The sequence below is a fragment of the Garra rufa genome, chromosome 1 (assembly GCF_049309525.1).
Source record: "Garra rufa chromosome 1, GarRuf1.0, whole genome shotgun sequence".
NCBI classification, from domain to species: domain Eukaryota; kingdom Metazoa; phylum Chordata; class Actinopteri; order Cypriniformes; family Cyprinidae; genus Garra; species Garra rufa.
The window spans coordinates 33927238-33949134 of record NC_133361.1 but is presented as its reverse complement, the minus strand read 5'-3'; the positions used below and the strand labels follow the sequence as shown (position 1 = coordinate 33949134).

General features: G+C 41.3%; 1 protein-coding gene across 2 annotated transcripts in view; it reads left to right on the top strand.

The window, feature by feature from the left end:
* Window positions 1–21897, top strand: part of asic2 (acid-sensing (proton-gated) ion channel 2) — a 505439-nt gene that overhangs the window by 305574 nt on the left and 177968 nt on the right. Inside the window, exon 1 of one of the 2 annotated variants that reach the window (XM_073839193.1) lies at window positions 18839–20921. The exons of the other annotated variant lie outside the window; for it this stretch is intronic. Within the exon in view, the coding sequence (XP_073695294.1) occupies window positions 20211–20921 (711 nt within the window). The 5' untranslated portion in view covers window positions 18839–20210. Of the gene's footprint in view, window positions 1–18838; window positions 20922–21897 lie in introns of those variants that run through there. 2 annotated transcript variants of the gene reach the window in all.

Below are 21897 nucleotides of genomic sequence, written 5' to 3'. Positions count from 1 at the left end.
AAACTATATGTAATGTGAAAAGCACTTAATAAATTTGAAGAGATTGAAAAAGATTTGAAAATATTGTAAAAATGCCACAGTAAATCATGATGATTGCTTAGTAATAAATTCCCTTAGTGTATAATATAAAAAAACGAATAAATCTAATGGGACATTTAATGTAATTCTAAAGTGAAAAAGTTTTTGGAAGTGAAAAGTCATCTTATAATTTACTTATAATTTTAATCAACTTATCTTACATAATTTGACATTCCCAGAATTTCCTTTGTAATTTCCTTTCATTGAGTTTTTATTCTGTAAAATAAAATAAAAAAATAAATAAAAATAAAGAAATATATATTTTTTTTTTGGTAGTTAAGAGTGTATTATACAGGTACAGAACAGATTTGACTTAAGAACGTTGGTTCTTTTGATTTCTTTCTTTTTTATGTGGTAGTAAAGTTCTGGCAATGACAGCAGCTGTGATTTACTGTAAATTTCACTGTTTTTTTGTCAGTGCATCAGCTGTATACTAGCACAGGAACAGGTTGACAATTTTCTCTCTGTTCTGCTTTAGTCCAATCCAAAATGTGCACTTTGACGCTCATGATAGTGTTGATTGTGTCTTCCTCCTCTCTTTCATTAAATCGTTGTTATCCGTTTTGTTGCTCAATCCCTTTGAACTTTAACTCTTGTTTTGTCCTCAGCTTTCACCCATTCATTTTGTTCCTCTATTAGTTGCCCATAGTCCGTTATCTCGGCTCACCCCCTCTTGTCCTCTCCCCCTCTCTAATCTCTTCTTTAATGAGTTCATTTTCAGTGGCTTTACAGCAAGACAGACTGCTGTGGCATCCTGCTGGTCACCCACACAGTATTGAACAGAGCCAATAAGCTTCATTCTGTCTTTATGTACTATATATTGCAGCATGTCACATATAGTCATAAAACTGTATGTTATTACACAGATGATTAGGTCGACTGACACGTACAAATGATTTAACATTAATTAAGCTTCACTGGGAAAACAACAGATGCACTAGTAGTGTTGGGTCAAAAAAATGTAATACATACACCTACTATTCTGCTATCTAAATGTGTGGCTGTTTAAGTATAGTATTTTATGATATTTACAGTAGGATGCAAAAGTTTGGGAACCCCTTGCAGAATCTGTGAAAATGTGAATAGGTTTAACAAAATAGGAAAGATCATACAAAATGAATGTGCATAATATAGTACTGTCCTGAGTAAGATATTTTACATAAAAGATGTTTACATATAGTCCACAAGACAAAAAAATTACCAAACTTTTTTTTTATTTTTTATTTTTTTTGTGATGGTTGTTCATGAGTCCCTTGTTTGTTCTGAACAGTTTGTTCTGAGCACTGTATTTCAGAAAAATTCAGTTCCCTTTCGATACTTTCACTCGTACTGCGTCGAAGACGCTATGGGGAAAACTCCTTTTTCTCCTGAGACTGAAGCATTTCAATAACGCAGTGTAACTGCACGGCCATTGGTTCGTGCAGTGATAAAAAGACGAACCAATGGCTCGGCAGCGGAGCTGCACGAGCCTATGGCGATGATTCGCGCCCGATCGCGCCAAAAGGGGCGGAGTATCTGGCTATATAAGCGTGCATTTAGCCATAGGATCTCAGATCCTTCTCCTTCAGCGACGACTTCTTTGCTGATCTACGAGACTTGATGCTACTCGCCGTTGACACGCCTTCGCAGCGGATCAAGCTGAACGAGAGACCCTCTCTGCTCGTCTGATTAGCCGCTTCTCCGCCGCCTTCAGCGTCGCAGCAGCAGCGGTCCCAGCTGATCCCCTGCCGCCATCCGGTGAGTATAAAAGGGCTTATTTCTAAGAAGTAAGTTCTAAAAGAGCAAATTTTCTAGCGACGTTGTTGCAAATGTCGCGATGCGAGTGGCTCGTGCAGGGCTCTGCACGATGTAGAAGGGCAGTGAGTGCCGCTCACTGAGACGGAATGCTGTCGCTGACAGTTTGAGTCTCGCTCTTTTCGCTCGCTAACCCCGTTCTCCCGTTTCTTATCTCTCAGCAAGGCTCGGAGAAAGAGACAGTGGAGTCAGGGAACTAAACAACAGGGTTTGAACGATCGTACGCCGGCAGTGAGCCCGCGTGCTCGCTCTTCCCGTTACCTTTGATCTGACAAGCTCGCATTTGTTTGTGTGTGTGTGTTGCTAGGGAGACGGACTGCGTTCACTACGAAAGCCCGGTCCGCTCGCAGAAGGCGCTCCAGCTCTCATGTCTCTCTCCTCCCAGTAATCTCGGAGGAAGCAGCAGCGAGTTGTGAGCTGAGCAATCATGCACGAGCATTCTCATGCCGACACATATTGTGCGAGCTTTATTGATTTGCCAGCGTGTGTTACTCGCGAGGATCAGATGCACTCGTTACACGAGCGGCTGTAATCCTCCCAGGCAGATCAGAGCGAAGCACTGTTACATCTATTACTGACGGCTTTGCTTTCGTGTATGCGTCGCTTATGCCGCGCTCACAGAGGCGAGCTGCTTTCATTATTAATAGTATGGACATGTTCGCTCGCGGGAGTCGCCCCGCCTCCCCCTTCTCACGTTTCTCTTCTCTCAGTTACCTCGGAGAAAGAAACGGTGAATACGCGATCAGACTTAAGTGACGTAACGCCGGCAAAGCCCCGCGTTCGTCACTCTGTGCAGTTTTTGATCAGTGTTATGTGAGGATCTGCGCCTCTCGCCTTATCGAGCGGCTCTATCCTTCTGAGCAAATCGGAGCAGAACGCTGTCACCTATGATTCTATATTGCTGACAGCTTCATATTTCAGTGCGCCTCTCGCCTGGGCCACGCCCACGCTGAGGTTGCATGCTCTGAGACAGACAGCTCTCTCTGCGAGTGTTTACGTCTGGATCTGCTTTGCTCACAGCTCGATTTCTCAATGAAGACGGCCCCGCCCCTCCCCTCGTCTGCTACGAGCAGAACTGAGAGGATGTGCGCAGCGTTTTAAACTGCCTATGTTTATACAAAGATCGCCAGTACTCCTCTTTTTGAGCGGTTTGATCTTTTTAGGTGGATTAAAGGAGAATGCTGTCACTGTGATCATTACTGACAGCTTCAATTTGGATGCGTCCTGGCCACGCCCACGCTGAGGCTGCGCTCGTTGAGACGATGAGTGTTATGTCTCGCTGGCGGCTCGTTTCTCAATGAAGACGGCCCCGCCCCTCCCCTCGTCTGCTACGAGCAGAACTGAGAGGATGTGCGCAGCGTTTTAAACTACCTATATGTTAATACAAAGATCATCATTACTCCTCTTTTTGAGCGGTTTGATCTTTTTAGGTGGATTAAATGAGAATGCTGTCACTGATCATTACTGACAGCTTCAAATTGGATGCGTCTGGGCCATGCCCACGCTGAGGCTGCGCTTGTTGAGACGATGAGTGTTATGTCTCGCTGGCGGCTCGTTTTCTCAGTGGAAAATGTTGTGACCCCTGGGCCCTTTCTGACAGCGTCCTCACAACCTGCCATTGTCATAACGGTCAGTTGCTCGAACCAATGCAACCCCTTGCCACGCGGGCCGAGGCCTGGCAAGCCATCCCCGGAGTGTCAAGTGGGTTCTGGGCATAATAGAACGAGGTTACACACGTCAGTTCGCTTGAAGACCACCACGCTTCAGCGGGGTCTCCACCTCAGTTCACAGCAAAGACGTAGAAGTTTTGCGTACGGAGGTGAGGAATTTGTTGGCAAAGGTGCCGTAGATACGGTTCCCCCAACACAGAGCGAGTCAGGCTTCTACAGCCGTTTCTTCCTCGTTCCAAAGAAGGATGGCAGTCTAAGACCCATCCTCGACCTCAGACGTCTGAATCGCGCCCTCATGAGACGGCCGTTCAGAATGCTTACGCTAATGCAGATCCTCTCGCAGATATGCACAGAGGACTGCTTTTGCTCACTGGATCTGAAAGATGCATACTTCCATATCCAGATTGCCCCCCGTCACAGGCAATTCTTGAGATTCGCCTTCGAGGTATTGGCTTATCAATATACAGTCCTTCTGTTCGGACTGTCCTTAGCTCCCCGCACGTTTACGAAGTGCATGGACGCAGCGCTTTTCCCCCCTGAGACAGATGGGAATCCGCGTCTCGAATTACCTCGACGACTGGCTCATCCTGGCCCAGTCGGAGGACGAGCTAATACACCACAGATCCATAATCCTCAGCCACTTAGTGTGCCTAGGACTCAGGGTCAATTTTGCCAAGAGCGTGCTGTCTCCCAGCCAACGTATTTCATTCCTGGGAGCAGTTTTCGACTCAACCCGAATGGAGTTGCGCCGCAACGAGCCCAGGCTATTTGCAGGCTCGCGGCCTCCTTCAAAGTCGGAGCCCTTTGCCCTCTCAAGGCTTTTCAGAAGATGCTCGGCCTGATGGCCTCGGCATCCCCAGTACTTCAGTTGGGCCTGCTTCAAATGCGCCCTCTGCAGTTCTGGCTGAAACCAAAGGTTCCTCCTCAAGCCTGGCGTCTAGGACGCCTACGTATCAAGGTAGATCAGGCCTGTGTCACAGCTCTGACTCCTTGGAAGAACTCTCAATGGATGGAACAGGGCGTTCCCCTGGACATGGTATTCAGAAGGAAAGTGGTCTCGACAGATGCCTCCAACTCAGGTTGGGGGGCACTGTGCGACAGCCAGCCTGCATTCGACCAATGGTCGAAAGCAGAGAGTCGCCTTCACATCAACTGCCTAGGAATGCTAGCAGTGTGTTTAGGCCTCCACACCCTTCTGCCGGTCTTAAAGGGACACCACGTCTTAGTCCGCTCGGACAGTATGACAGTGGTGTCTTACATAAATCACCAGGGAGGTCTTTTGTCGAGACATCTATCACGTTAGTGAAACGTCTCCTAAAGTGGGCTCAACTGCACTTCCGCTCGTTGAGAGCAACACATGTGCCAGGCAGGCTGAACCAGGGAGCAGACATGCTGTCTCGGAGCAACGTCTCCTCAGACGAGTGGATGCTTCACCCCCAAATGGTTCAGGAAATATGGGCGGTCTTCGGCAAGGCGCAAGTAGATCTTTTCGCCTCGGAAGACAATTATCACTGCCCAATCTATTTTTTCAAAGGAACAGGATGTATTGGCCCACGAGTGGCCCAATCTCCTTTTGTATGCGTTTCCCCCGACTGCCCTGGTACCACGGGTCATAAGGCGAGTCAGGGAGCAGAAGCTCAAAGTCCTGTTAGTGGCCCCATTCTGGCAGAACCAGCATTGGTTTCCAGATCTTCCTCGGCTGCTTTCAACAGCGCCGTGGCCCATTCCACTGAGACGAGATCTCTTAACACAGGCAAACAGAACGCTATGGCACCCCCCACCGGAATTGTGGGCGCTGCACGTGTGGTCTCTCGACGGGAGCCTACAAGTCTCCCTGAGGCCGTTTTGAGCACTATCTCTCAAGCCAGAGCACCCTCTACAAGGCGGCTCTATGATCTTAAGTGGTCTGTCTTTTCCGCCTGGTGTTCCAACCGCGGTGCAGATCCGAATTTATGCGACATATCAGTGATATTGTCCTTCCTTCAGGAGCTATTGGACAAGGGAAGATCTCCCTCCACGCTCAAGGTCTATGTGACATCCATAGCGGCACTCCATTACCTTATAAATGGTCAATCTGTGGGAAAGAACGATCTGGTCGTTCGTTTCTTGAAGGGGTCAAGAAGGCTTAACCCCCCTTCGCCCCATCACAGTCCCTTCTTGGGACCTACCCACGGTGCTGAGGGCTCTGAGAAGCCCTCCCTTTGAGCCGCTTCAGTCCACTGACCTTCGCCCTCTAACGCTGAAAACTGCCCTGCTCTTAGCATTGGCATCAGTCAAACGTATGGGTGAACTACAGGCGCTCTTTGTGAGCCCCATATGCTTGGAATTCGGGCTAAATGACTCTAAAGTCATCCTGAAGCCAAGACGTGGTTTTGTACCTAAAGTCTCTTCCTCCTTCGGAGCAAGACCAGGATTTTAATCCCCTCTGCCCCGTTAGGGCATTGAGGTGTTATGTAGAGCGTTCTGCTTCCTTTAGGCAGTCAGAACAGCTGTTTGTGTGTTTCGGTGGCCGTGCCAAGGGGTCTTCGGTCACGAAACAGGTTATCCAAATGGATAGTGGAAGCCATCATGCTGGCTTACTCTTCTTTGGGCCTACAATGTCCCATGGGGGTAAGAGCCCATTCGACTAGAGGCATCGCCTCGTCCTGGGCCTGGTCTAGTGGCGTTTCCATAGCAGAAATTTGTGCGGCGGCCGGCTGGGCCTCGCCGTCCACATTTGCTAGATTTTATAATCTGGACGTCCCGGTCTTACAGACTCGGGTGCTTCTGCATAATGGGATAACTGTTACCAGTAATAAATGTTATGTGGTACGCTTTGGCCTCAGTTGGAGCTCCAAACTGCACTTAAATCCCTGGAACGGATGTTTATCACGTTATCTTGATTAAACAGATTGGCCCATACTAGCCCTTCAGTGCTAGGGCCGTGTCAGTCGTTCCTCTACCATAGCAACGGCGGGATTGTACTGGTTCCCCATAGCGTCTTCGACGCAGTACGAGTGAAAGTATCGAAAGGGAACGTACTCGGTTACTTTCGTAACCTCGGTTCCCTGAGATACGGGAACGAGTACTGCGTTGCTGGCCGTGCTATGTAGCTGCACGACTCAGTCGTCGCTTCAGTCGAAGTACCTGAGATCCTATGGCTAAATGCACGCTTATATAGCCAGATACTCCGCCCCTTTTGGCGCGATCGGGCGCGAATCATCGCCATAGGCTCGTGCAGCTCCGCTGCCGAGCCATTGGTTCGTCTTTTTATCACTGCACGAACCAATGGCCGTGCAGTTACACTGCGTTATTGAAATGCTTCAGTCTCAGGAGAAAAAGGAGTTTTCCCCATAGCGTCTTCGACGCAGTACTCGTTCCCGTATCTCAGGGAACCGAGGTTACGAAAGTAACCGAGTACGTTTTCCAGCGTCTTTTGCATATTTGAACCCTTTCCAGCAGTGACTGTATGATTTTGAGATCTGTCTTTTCATGTTAAGTACAATTGAGGGACTCAAACACAACTATTAAAAAAGGTTCAAACATTCGCTGATGCTCCAAAAGGAAACACGATTCATTAAGAGGCGGGAGGTGAAAACTTTTGAACTTGATGAAGATGTCCAAATTTTTCTTATGTTGTTGTTTCCCGGAAGACAAATTAAGTGCAATTTACCTTCATCTTCAAATTCAAAAAGTTTTTACCCCCCTGGCTGCTTCTTTTCTGTGTCAAATCCACCACACATTCACAAGAATACGAAAATAGACTCATTGGAAATACGTACCTCTATATACTTTTCTGCAAAACTTAAAAAAAAACACGTACCTATATGTACTGTACGAATCACTGCAATTTCCAGTTGAAATTAACACTAGAGGCAGTAAAACTTTTTATTCCTTTTCACACAAAGTATGATTTACAGGTACAGAGTTTTGATTAATAAAGCCTTATTTTTACATAATTACTTGCAGAGTATAATTGATTAATTCACTCAACCAATTTGTTTAGGAACTAACCAAGCTGTTTGAAGCATTCATTCAATCAATTAGTTCAAGAACAAAACAAGCGTCTTAAGTGAGTCAATGAATCATTCCCTCCACCGACCGATTCAAGAAAGAATTGACTCAGTTATAAAGATTCAGTGCCTCACTCATAAAGACATGGTTGTCTTCACGTGTCTTCATGAGTGAGTCATTCAAAAGCATTGATTTATTCAAGAACGAAACTTGAATGTCCTTATATGTGAGTGAGCCATTCACTGAACCGATTCATTCAGAAACAAGTAACTACATCATTCGCTCAGCTGATTCGATCAAATACATTGATTAATTCTAGAAAAGAACCTCACTACTGTGTGCTGCTAGTAGATGCACGACTTGTTAAGCTGTGGAGTTCTTTATTTTAGTTGGCGGAGGACAAATACACAAGTATGAAATTCAAACAAGTCCAAAATGCACTGAAAGTAACTCTATTAACTTGTTGTTTATTAAACTGCTTTATTGTGTAAAGCAGTAGTCTGATTATTACCTTGTCTGACCAGTTTGTGTGAACATGGCCATGTGTTTCCCAGCACATTCGGCACAGCAACCAGGTTCATGATGTTTAAAACATAACTGTATAATTTACCAGTGTGAACTAACCTGAGTGCAAGGTGAATATCTGCCTGCTGCTCTCTAATCAGCAGTGAACGGACACTGATTGAGACAGTCACCTTTTCTTTTAAAGTCAGCTGCGTGTGTTTCCAGGTGATTACCACACACACTTTTCACATCATTGCTGCTCTCTAATTTGGTCTTGATGGACAGCCACACCTCTCTCCATCACTCTCTGTGTCTCCTTTCTCTTATATCGCCCTGTGCAAACAAGCCACTCAATAGTATCTGCACATTGTCTACTAGATGAGTGTGGATGACATTGAGAGTATGCGCTATTTCGATCCCGCTCTCTATCCTTTCCTCCACAAACACTATTCATTTCCTTTCCTGTCTGATGAGGCATGTCCCTTCCATTAATTTCAATAGTCTGCTGCTTTTAAAGCAGTAGGTCTGTGATCTGGGGTAAAGCCATTCCTCACATCAGACACATTTGGCGACGCCTTGATTAAAAAACTCATAGAGCAGACTGAGGTCATTGATTACTAGTGCTATTGGATTCATTTTTATTCCGAACACTGTGTTATTGATCACTTTGACAAAATGCATCTCTTCTTCTTTTTTTTTTAAGTATTGAACAATTTGGCTGGTGTTTAGGCAGCGCTTTATGCATCTTTTCAGTTTTTCCTGAATTTCCGGGATTTTCACAGACTTGGCTTGGCAAAATGAGCGTCGTCTGAAAGAATCTCAATCATGCCTTATTCTAGAGTGAATTGTATGTAAATTAGGGAGGAGAAGTCTGTAGAGAAATGACTGTACAAGCTCATCTCCCTTGATTTATCACAGCAAATAAGGGGCTCCTCAAATCATGCATATTGGTGCTTCAGTGCACATTAACACCTAATAGTACATCTCTTTTGCATTGTTTTGATATGCCTAGCCCTTACGTTTGACAGTAATACCCCCATTGTGCAAATACTCCCACACAGCATTACCAAACTTTCAAAATGACATTTTTTAAAATCGCAAGCATTGCCATGACTATATAACTTGCTCTGCATAGCCAATAGACTGTTATCTGCTGTTTTTCTAAATCTTAGTCTGTGTCTGCACTATGCATATAGTATTCCACAGAGGCTGTCTGTTGATAGTGGGAAAAAAACACTAATGACACAGTTTGGCGAGGTTGTGTGTGTTTCTGCTCGTTTATGTCAAGAATGGCTTTGTTGTTTGTAATAATGCTGCCTTATAACAGGCTGCAAACACTAAGCAAATCCCTTTCATACTGATTTCTGACACTTTTAGGAATCTGGGATAGATCAGATTGTCAGGTTATCCCCATGTCTGTTCATTTCTGTGCATGTCTATGCATGAGGCTGCAGTCTTCTTGTCTTCAGACTTCTGTAAATGAATGTAAGAGTCTAAGTGGGGTAGCTGGTGTGTAGCTGACTATGCAAATGTGATACTGCATTGTGTAGCTTCAATGCTGAGATCACACAAATGCAAACAAGAGAGGCTTGGATAATGTTATCAGAAAGAAACCATGGTAGGGCTAAGCACAAACATTTTTGGACATTAACTCATTATTTGTTTGTTAAAGTGATAGTTCATCCAAAAGTGTAGTACCCTCATGTTGTTCCAGACTAGGGCTGTCATGATTCCTCAAATAAAAGTACTTGATTTAAAAAAAAAAAAAAAAAATTTTGATTGCATTTTGCCTGTAGCAAGTAACTGGCAAAATACTATTCCATGGATGAGAATATATTAAACGCATTATTAGACTGTTTTTCAAAGCTGTTGTGAATTCACAAACTCTATGACCCAATTAAATAAATATATATGTTGCAGGTTCAATATATGGGCTTGAAATATTTACATGCGTGTTAGAGCGGCTCAGTTCACAGTAAATGCTGCTCTACACTAACTGTTATCATTTACATGTGTGGAGCATCTCAAAGTCCATCTCTGCATATTGTTGTGAGTTTATGTTTATTATAATGTTAATCTGGGAACACAATGTGTGCCTTTTCTTCAGATTTGTTAGGTAAATCATTTATAAACCTATGCAAACACAGGAGAATACATCAACAGAGTGTTTTCACAATGCGTCATCAAACAGCCATATTGGCAGCACAGAATGTAAACAGTGCCACTGAACCAAATGAAAGACGCTTATGTAGCTGATTATTGCTGCTGAAAATGGTCAATTATTGACATGTTTTGGGCTGTAGTAATCGGTCAGACATTTGAGAAAATCATTTGGAGTAGTACAGACTGCTAAAATTATAACAATTCAAGAAGTAGAGTGCAAAAAACTTGAGGAACAAAAGGCGTTTGTGGTTGGCCAAACTAAATCAGGATTTCCAGAGCAAGAATCTTGACAACATTCTTGTTTGTTCTTATCATTTCCGGTCAGGTAGGTGAAATATTAGGCTAATATTTTAATTCTTACTGCTTGTACGTATCTTTAACACCTATTAATTTTAGGTTGTCAAAATATTTCACCTTCCCTGCTTATTTATTCACAACTTCCACACGTTTTTTTCATGGCTTAGACAGCATAAATTAGCAGAACAAAGTATTCAGTAGTACATTAACCATGCAATCCATGTTTACATCAGTTATCACCAATATGGTCGCGCATCCAGCTAACTGACCAAATCATGCCGTAAAGTGAACCCTCTATATCTTTCTCAATATGCTAAGTGTTAATCCTGATTTCAAAATAAAAGCTTAAATCCTCAATTTACACATTTTCAAAAAAATAAATAAATAAAATAAAATAAAAAAAAACATATACAGTGGCTGTAGCATTTCTGTCATAAAGAAATGGCCAAATATTGAAGATTAAGTGGACATTTTAATTAAATGTTGTTTAGTCAATTTTTTTAGTCAATTTTAAACAAGGATTAGATCACGCTGTAAAATGTAAAAACAGTCGTCAGACTGTTGGTGCCCTCTGCATTAATTTGTTATAATGCATAATGTACATTAGCTCTATTGTTAAGTATACATTACAAAAGGAACTTCAATTACTCTGTTATTTCTGATCGTACAGATAAGAGCAGTACATCAATTGAATCTGAAAAAGGGTCTACTTTTATTTGTATACACTCATAACCACAACAACAACAAAAAAAAAACATTGTGATTTTGCAAAATTAAGAAAACAAACAGGGTGTGCTGTCTGCTGCGTTGGTCTCCCTGATCTTCATTCAGAAATGCGTCACTAAAATGAACTGAAACTCAGCGAATACATGACACAGAGACATGAGAGGTATATCTAGAGAAAGTTTGTTATTTATACTTTTAAACAAAGTATGCAAGTCTGAGCTAATTATTTTTAATTTGATCACGCCCACAAGCTACTTTTTAAAAGTGTGTGTGGTAAACGCCCACCGTAAAGTCATTAAAGCATTAATTCAATCAATTAGTTCAAGAAAAAAACAAGCGTCTTAAGTGAGTCAATGAATCCCTCCACCGAATGATTCAAGAATAAATTGACTCACTTATAAAGATTCAGTGACATGGTTGTCTTCACTTGTCTTCATGAGTGAGTCATTCAAAAGCATTGATTTATTCAATTTATTCATTATGTATTTAACCAGTTTTGTTCAATAAAACCATATGATTACTTATAAGGGTGTGTAAATAATAACATAATTTTTTTTTTTAAGGTGATCTAACCCATTAAGCCATTGGTAGTTAGGTAATTTTAAGTCCTACTATCCTTGTTTGTACAATTGTTTTTTTTTATAGTATTCTCATAAAAAAGAGCAGACAGTAATGTCTAGTAATGCAAGGTTTTATTTTATTGTATTGGGTGTTTTTATAAAATATAGACTGTAATTTACATGTCATTCATAACTGAATGTGACATCTTTAAAATGTAAGACACCTGTGTGTGTCTATCTATATAATTCAGTGTTATTTCAGTATTATTTCATATGCAGTACTCCTCTTTGTTTGTAGGCAGTGACTGTGAATGTGTGAACATGGCTCTCAGTTAAAAGAGACTGACCTTGTCAAGCTGAGAAGTTTGTATTCATCAGCACTCTCATACAAACAGGTATTTTTATCCGAGTCGGGACCTGTAAAGCGGGCAGAGTGTTGCATGGGTTGATTGTGTATCTTTGCCATACAGTATATTTATTTATGTGTTGATTTATTAATGTATTTCGTTTGAGGGAAGAACCTAAATGCTGGTAGACATGTAATACTGTGGCTGAATGTAGTGTTTGTTTGGTTCTAGTAGAGGGTTTCAGTGTTTGACCCTCAGGTATCTGGTGTCAAATTCAATCCGTGGTTCTTTGAATGAGAGTTGGGCACTCTCATTAGTGAGCTCCTACATGCCCTCTTGCTGGCTGTAGAACCCATTTTGATTTACGGGAAAGTAGATCTCACAGTGGGGCTCCGGAAGTAAAAATCCCATTTAAAATTTCCATGAAGAAATCGATTTTTAGTGTAAAGCTTTGAACACAGTCCTGCCATGGGCTTAGACAGTTTTAAACAGTTGTTTATACTTTTCTTGAGGCAAACATAAGTGTAAGTGTAAGTAAAAGGTGCCTTCCAACTCATCTGTTGTTAAACTGTTCATCTATTGAAGAATATTTTAATTAAGCCTCATTGTGTTGAGATTTATCCATGCCACATATAAATCTGTAAGCTGTTTATTCTGGTCTTTGTGAGACGACATGCTGTGTTAAAGGTTCTTCCAGTCACTGTACATTTTTGCTTATGTTCTTTTGTACTCAGTTGTGTTTGTTAACTTGGCAAGATGAGAGGTTGCGTTGAAGGGCTAGTTTCACGCTGAGATCGTATGGGCACTCAATAAAGCAGCTGCCTGAAAGAAAGCAAGTAAAATCTGTTACATGCTTGCTGTAAAACTGAATGCCCCACATACTGGGAAAATTAATATAATAGGCTAAAGGATTCGTCTGTCCTTTTTATTGTACTTACCGCAGTTTTATAATGAAAAGCACAATGTGGATGCAAATGTACTGGATTGTACGTGCTGAAACTGAATCAAGCAGCAGTTAATAGATGCGCTGATGTCCAGGCCGCTTGAATGCTCTTCGGAGGATATGAGATCCTAGGGGAAATGCGATGCTAACTGATAAGTAATGGCTGAAAGGTTCCAGACTGAAGTTGTAGATTGTACTCGTGATTTGAGGATGATGAAGAGAATATGAATCTTTCTGTTGGAAATGAATAAAAATGTGTTTTATGCAAGACTACGCATCAGTTCACTACTGGCCTGACATCAGTGCCAATTTCTCTGTTGTTTGCTAGCCGGAATTAGAATGACCTTTTATGCATAAATCATTTTAATATTTTTTTTTCTTTCTACTCTAACAGTCTATTGCCTCAGAGGATGGGCAGACGACTTCTAGACTGGTTCAAGACAATGTTTTACAAGACAAATTCAAGTCCCAGGTCTGAAGCTAAAGTCAGTTTTAGTCAAGACGTGAATTTGAATTTAGCTCTCCAAGTCTTACTAATGAATTATAAATCACAATTATTGTAATTTTATTAGGTCTTATAAAAAATACATACAGCTGGGGCTGGTTAATGACCTCCGTGAAGTTGGCACCCCATAAAAAGAAATAATGACCAAAACTATGCCATTCGTTTGTGCTATGTTTGTGCTGATTTGTGCCGCAAAAACGAACGTTTGTGCTGGTTTGTTGTTTAAGATATTAAACATTATTTTTTTGACCGTATGACATCACTTTCCACCCCATGTTGTCCAAATCGCTCCAAACCAGCGCAGTTCGTTTGTGCTCGATTTGTGCCGGTTTGTGCCGTTGAAATGAACGTCAAATATATTTCCATTTCTTAGAAATAACAAAAACAATTCGGGGCAGTGACGTCACTCTCCACCCCATGTCGTCCAAATCTTTCCAAACCGGTGCCGTTCGTTTGTGCTCGATCTGTGCCCGTTTGTGCCGTTAAAACAAACCTGGTATCTCCGAGCCCTTCTTAAATATAATGGGGGAAAATACTTGTTTGGGACTTTTACGTAACTCTCCACCCCATATCGTCTAAATCTAGCCAAAAGGTGCCATTCGTTTGTGCTCGATTTGTGCCTGTTTGTGCCGCTAAAATAAACATTGCATCTAATTCTCTTCCTTAGAAATAAACAAGCAGGGTGTTTTATAGCATATTTTACACGGAGCTCCTGCAGATTTACACTGCACTTACAATGTATAAATAATATTATGAGATTAATAATAATAATAAAAAAAGAAATTAGAACAGAAACATGAAATTACAGAAAAAAAAAATACAATGACACTTTTGAATGTGAAACTAAATTGCCAATAGATGACAGCATGCTCCTGTTTTAATGAGTGAGTCTTAAGTCATTTATTCAATGGAGGTATTAAACACGGCTGATTCAATCTGGAAGGAAGAACTGTTTTTATGAATGGATCAGTGAATTACAAATAGAACCGGGTTGTAGTCCAAATCGCCTCAACCCGGTGCTTCTACAGTACTTCTATACTCTTTGATATTATGTCGTGGCCACGAGATATTAATTCGTGGGAACGACATTCTTATGTCGTGAGACAATAGATGCAACGATGAGGGAATGACATGCATTTCTCGAGGCCACGAGTTAAGTACATAAACAAACCTGCGTGACCATAGTACCCCCGATTAGATAGGTTTTTTAATATTTTATTTTGAGTTAAATGATTGTATCAATTATTCTAGAAATTAATACAATATTAAATTATTATATTATCAATAGGCAATGCTGTCTGTGCGCGACGTAGAGAGCATTCAAAAGTTTATCATGAATAAATAAAGTGCATCAAATAAAATGGCCCTACAAGAAATATTTTATGCATCCCACAATCTTGTCCATTAACTGATCCTATTTTTTCCGTAATATTTGTATTATTCGTTTATATTCGTTATTTTTCCTTTTATTTGGGGTGGAAAGTGACGTCATACGGTCAAAAAAATAATGTTTAATATCTTAAACAACAAACCAGCACAAACGTTCGTTTTTGCGGCACAAATCAGCACAAGCGTAGCACAAACGAATGGCATAGTTTTGGTCATTATTTCTTTTTATGGGGTGCCAACTTCACGGAGGTCTAGTACTGCAATATGGATAAGGGGATAAATTTTGAAAATGTTACTCTAAAACAGTCTCGATTTTATCTTAAGGAATTACTTTTGGTTTATAGCTGAGTTGCATAATATGATAAAAATGTATTTAGTTTAAATAATCATAAACTTTCAACTTTCTGCACCACTGTGAGCAACATTAAATATTTGAAACTTGCAGACCAACAAAAGCAACAAAGTAATCCTGATAAGTACATTTCTAATTTCTTGCCTTTGATTTTATTTTTATTTTTTTTGTATTTGGAGGAATTTATTCAACAGTTTTTGTGGGATTTGTTTTTAGATTTTAATGATAAGCTGTCAAGGGAAGGACATTTGTTTCACAAGAAAATACAAATTTATGCTTAAGGTCAGAAAATTAATTTTGAGGTCAACTATTTTTAAGAAATCTTTATTTGACGCATGAACAGAACCATGTGCCTGTTCTTCATTAAAGATACCTAACTGAGAAAGCAGCTACTTTGGTTAAATGTACATTTTTAATAGATTTTTTTAATTACTTTTTTTGTGCAAAGTGTTTTCAAATCGCAAAAACATAGGGATTCTAGAGATTATTGGCTAATTAGTGAATCTGTATAAAGAATGCCAGAATGTGTCAAATGTGCGAGTATCTAGTCAAAACAGTTATGTTATTGTGTTATTGTGATATATTCAGTTTGTGATTAAAGAAAAACCCTCATCCAACTCTCGCTCCATCTGTTGCTCTCTAAATATTTGGTGATCTGTGAGTCTGTATCTGTTTGCCTATTGCAAAATATCATCTGCACTCACTCATGTGGCAAAAACTTTGAAAGGTCATTTGAATTCTGTGTGTGTGTGTGTGCGTGTGTGTGTACCTGGTATTCATCACATTATGGGGACCAAATGTCCCCACAAGGATAGTAATACCAGTAGATTTTGACCTTGTGGGGACATTTGAGACTTAGGTCCCCATGAGGAAACAGGCTTATAAATCATGCACAATGAGTTTTTTTGAGGAAGTAACAGTGTGCACAATCTCCTGTGAGGGCTAGGTTTAGGTGTAGGGTAGGTGTAGGGCCATAGAAAATACGGTTTGTACAGTATGAAAACCATTACGCCTATGGAATGTCCCCATAAAACATGTAAACCCAACATGTGTGTGTGTGTGTGTGTGTGTGTGTGTGTGTGTGTGTGTGTGTGTGTGTGTGTGTGTGTGTGTGTGTGTGTGTGTGTGTGTGTGTGTGTGAGAGAGAGAGAGAGAGAAAATGTGGGCTGTGTGAATGGATGAATTAATTAATGAATGAATGAACAAAGCAACACATACACAATGCAAAATGTGGTTACATGAAAAAAGTTACCTTAAAGAGATAAGGAATCCACGTTGGATTGCAGTCAGAAGTTATTACAAATGCTCTGTGGGGATTGATAGTTATGTTTAAGTAAAAGTGTTGTGTAATTCTCATTAATAATGTAGGTTAATGATATTTGAAGCTATACTTTCTCTGTTACTTATATACGATTATATTTCATGATGTATTTTATCAAAAGAAATCACATACGTTTATAAGAAAATGTTTTTTAATTATGGTAATACATTTTTTTATCAGGATAAGAGGGATGTGGGTGGGCGAGCCATGTAATTTCAGAGTAAAGTAATGCCACAACTTACACGTCGATGTTCAGAACTTCAGAATCTTTTCTCCTGACAAAATCAATGTAATGGCAATGTTTACATCCACTGAATGTAAGCTTTTCCATATTCCAAGCTTGCCGGCTGCACTGGTGACTTCTTGTACCTGTGCAAGTTATTAAAATTATGAAAATCTATGAATTATTGAATTGTTGAGGCATCAAAAGTAACTTAGTAACTAGCTGTTGTATGGATGGTAACTGTAATATTATTATTGATATTTTATGAGTAATTAGTTACACTACTAGTTACTGCAAAAAATAATATTATTACTGCAATTAGTTACTGCCCAGAAATAAAACTTTTCTTTATTTACTGACTCTCAAGTCTTAGTTTTATGGCAGGTAATGAACTTTTTATCTCAAAATTCTTTTTTTCTTGTAATTGCAAGTTTATATCTCGCAATTTTGACTGAGATATAAACTAAACAAATGTGTGTTAAAAAGTCAAAATTGCAAATATAAACTTGCAATTCTCAGAAAAATTAAAAGTCTGAAAAAAGACAATTGGTGAGTTTATATCTCACAATTCTGAGAAAAATTCAGAATTTCAAGATGTAAACTCGCAATTGCAACAAAAGAGCATTGTCAGATAAAAATATGCAATTAAATTTGGAAATGGGCTTCCATAAAGTTTCCTTTTGCTGAACACAAAAGAATATATTTTGAAGACTCTTAGTAACAAAAGTTGGTTATGAGCATTTGTTTTCTCGCAATTATGTGATATAAACTCGCAATTGCATGTTATAAAGTCAGAATTGCGAGATATAAACTTGCAATTCTAAGAAAAAAGTAATAATTGGTGAGTTTATGTCTTGAAATTCTGACTTTATAACTCACAACTGTGAGTTTATATCTCACAATTCTGAGAATAAGTCATAATTGCAAGATGTAAACTTGCAATTGCGAGAAACAAGGAGTGATTGTGAGATAAAAAGTTGCAATCACCTTTTGTAAAGTTTTTATTCAGTGGCGTAAACGGGCTTCCATACAGTTTCCTTCTGCTGAACACTAAAGAATATGTTTTGAATACCCTTGGTAACAAAACAGTGTCTAGTCCTAACTGACTTCAGTACTATTTAGTCAATTGGGACCAACAACCCTTTGGTTAATAACATCCTTAAAATACCTTGGTTTGTTCAACAGAAGAAAGAAACTTATAGCATGTTTTTTTCTCAATGGAATAATGAGTAGTTAAAGTGATTACAAATAAATCAATAAACTTAAAAACAATAAATTGCACAGCTAGTTGGTCATGAGCACTTCTTTTCTTACAATTGTGTGATATAAACTCGCAATTGGGTGTTATAAAGTCAGGATTGTGAGATTTCTCGCAGATTCTGAGAAAAAGGTGAGTTTTGGTGAGATTTGTCTCGCAATTCTGACTTTATAACTGTCAACTGCAAAGTTATATTTCGCAATTCACATATATTTTCACAAATAATGTTTGTGTTAGTCATGCTAGAAGAATCTAAAATATTTTATTTATATATCTTATTTAATAAATATTTGCAAGCTACACAAATGTGTCAAACCTTTTCGTTCCAAAGAAGAGAAAAGCACCAAGTATGTATATAAAAGACAGAAAAAGAGGTGATATAAAATGTAAGTGTGAGAGATAGGAAGTGTTGGACACCAGTGAGCTCTTTTGACTTTTCTTCCTACACAAAAGCAACCCTCCTACATGCTCACACACACAGGACACCATTTTACTTTTTAACAAGCTCATGAAGAGAAACATTAGAGAGGCTCTTTTGTTTCTTTTCTGCCTTGTTCAAGGAAGCAGACAGCGAAAGAAACATACAGGCAAATAAAAAGAGTTTGAGAGGGAGAGAGAGAGAGACAGACAGAGTGAGAGAGAGAGAGAGAGAGAGAGAGAGAGAGTAAGTAAGAGAGAGCTGGCACAGGCTGAGCCAGGCGCTGGCTGTGTGGACACGGAGGAGTGCGGAGAGAACAGAAACGACAGAGCAGGAGGAGGAGTGAATGGATAGAGTGACCCAGGAGGAGGAGAGGAATGCTGAGCGAACAGACCGACAGAGCGCGAAAGGGAAGACGAGAGTGGCGTGGCAGCAACAGCAGAGCAATTAAACAGTAGAAAGGCAAGCAAAGGCTCACATGCCGAGCAGCTTCTGTCGCTCGCGCGCACTCTCTCTTTCAAGCGACCGAAGAAGCAGAAGTGAAGCGTCCAGAAAACGATAAAGGACAAGAGGAGGCACGCAAGAGGCAGGGGGAGGAGCAAGCACGCTTTGATTGACAGAGTAAAGAGGAGGGACATGGACGCAAATTGAAGACTTTGATTTTCTGGGAATGGATATTTTTAGCCAAGGAAAAACAAAGGAGAAGAAGATAAAGGATGCCGTTTCAGTCTAAAACAAGGATGGAAGAGGGAGGGAGGGAGAGAGAGAGAGTGAGATGCTGAATTTGGACCATGTCAGAACAGATTTCACATCAGCGGCATTCAGCCCTCCTGCAGGCAAGAGTCAGTATGTGTGCGTATGTGTGTGTGCTTGTGTGAACTAGCCCGAAGTACGACCTCTGTAACACCAGGCTTTCGCCCATGTGCCCCCATAGTTGAGGACAGAGATGAGAAGGCAAAAAGTCAGTCTTGTATCCTGTCAAAGCTGGAGATAAAAAGGCAGAAAGACGAGATGAGTGTGATCGTGGGGTTGTGGGGTCAGTCGTAGCTAGGCTTTGGGGAACCCTCTCTTTAGGGACCGTGAGCCTGCCTGGAGACTCTCAAATCCTTCTTTCTTGCGACTCAGCTGGCGCTGCCTCCCACAATCCATCTCTTTTTCATTATTCTCTCTTACTATCTGTCTTGTATCTATTGAAGCTTTTCTCTCATTAAGATCACTTCCCATGTAACTGCCTCATTCTTTCCGATTTGCTCGCCTGAACTTTCTGGGAGAGGCTCGGAGGGAAATTGCAGGCTGTCCCTAAAGCCAGACTAAGTCTGGTCACCCTAACCAGATGGACCGAGGGGGGGAGTGAAAGAAAACGAGAGCTAGAAAGAGAGAAACAAGGAAAATTGCCTGGGGATTTTGCCTGAGGGGTTATAGACAGTTGCCAGCAGGTATGAAGACATTCTGAATTTTGGGTACCTTAGGGAGCGGCGTGTTTGTGCACGAATGTGATTATTCAATCCAGAAATGAAGTTTGCATACACCTGACAGGATATTAAAGTGGAAGTTGAGTTGGGATTTTACACTTCAATTAAACTTAGAGTAGTCCTGCAGGTGATTGTTGGAAGTTAGATTTGTATTCAGGAAGTTAGTGTTGTGGCTCTCTCCGTGCTCCTGGAGCCCCATGAGGGCCCCGGCCGTGGAGGCCTGGCTGGGAGATGAAGCCGTCCCCCCTGCTGCTCTAGCAGCTCTGTGGGCCCTCATGGCTCTGGAAGGCCGCTGTCTGCGTCCTGCCTCGCCCACGCCGGGCCAACGCAGGGCCCGCCGTCGCCGCACCCGACCCGGAGCACCAAGAGACGACCTGTCCCACCTCACCGCGGCCCTCCTAGTGCGGACTCGCCTCCACGGATTGCGGCATGTCTGCACCCCGTCGAACTCTCTCAGCCGTCGGGCCTTTTGGATGCTAGCCTTCTGCACTTGTCTGGGTCTGCTGTTGTCCTGGTCCTCGAATCGGCTGCTTCACTGGCTGGCCTTCCCTACTCACACGAGAGTCCACACAGAGTGGGCGAGAGAACTCGCTTTTCCCACGGTCACCATCTGCAACAATAACCCTGTACGTTTGTACCACCTCACGAAGAGCGATCTGTACTTCGGGGGTCACTGGCTCGGACTGTTGCTGGCCAACCGCACGGCCAGACCCCTAGTTCTGGAACTGCTTCAAGATGACAGACGGGCATGGTTTAGCAAGCTGTCAGATTTCCGTCTTTTCCTGCCTCCACGGCGCTTCGAGGGCACCAGCTTGGAGTTCATGGACCGACTGGGCCACCAGCTGGAGGATATGCTACTGGCTTGCAAGTACCGCGGAGAGCCGTGTGGAGCTCACAACTTCTCCACTGTGAGTCTGAAACAAATGACCTCCACGTCTCTTTCTGTCCTTCTGTCTCTTTCTCTGTCACCTTTTCCCTCTATTTGTCAGATTTGCTGTGACTTACTCTTTCATGCAGCACATGTACAGACTTGGCTCTGTTGCCGTGCTTCAAATATTTCACAGCACATTTTTCACACCCATATTTGAACTTTCTGAACCCAATTCATGAAGACAATTATTATTATTTTTTTAATCTGAGGGAGCCCCATGTGTAATACCAGCGTTTACAAGCACATCAGGTGCAAGGCTGATTTTCATAATGCAATTCTGATTGAGCATACTATTTGCATTTGTGTTGCTCATAAGACCCTCGACCTATTTACACAGAGATCTGGCAATGTAGCAACTCTATAGCCTTAAGTACACACTGATTCTTCATGCCAAGAAATTATTATATAATACTTGTCTAAACCAGATGTGACACGATGAGATTTCAATGACAAGCGATTTTTCTACCCACGCCAGAGAGAAAATGCCAATCAGTGGCAACAGTTTGCGGATGAATTATTTTGCCCACTTTCTTTCAGCTGCACAACACATTTTCATGAATATGTATTTGCGCTTTTCTTTTTTATCTCTTCAATTTTTTTAGGAATAAGTGTTGCTATAGGTCTCTATACTGTACATCGCAGTACTGTGACCAGTCTCAGACTCCTATTGTCAGTGAACATGTCTTCCTTCTCCTCATTCTCATCCTGTTTCTCCACAGTCACCGCTTCTGCTGCTGTTTTGTATACGCTCACTCAATCCCAGACACATTTCCCTGAGAAATAACAAGCACTGCTATAGACAAGCGTAAGCGGAGGCTTTGAAAACAATGAATAAATCAATGAAATGATAGGTCAGAGTTGTTTTGTAATGCTGGAAATGAAAAATGCAGGAAGGTGTTGTTTTGAAATGCAATTAAATATCTTAATGGGGATTAAAAAATAGTAATAGTAAA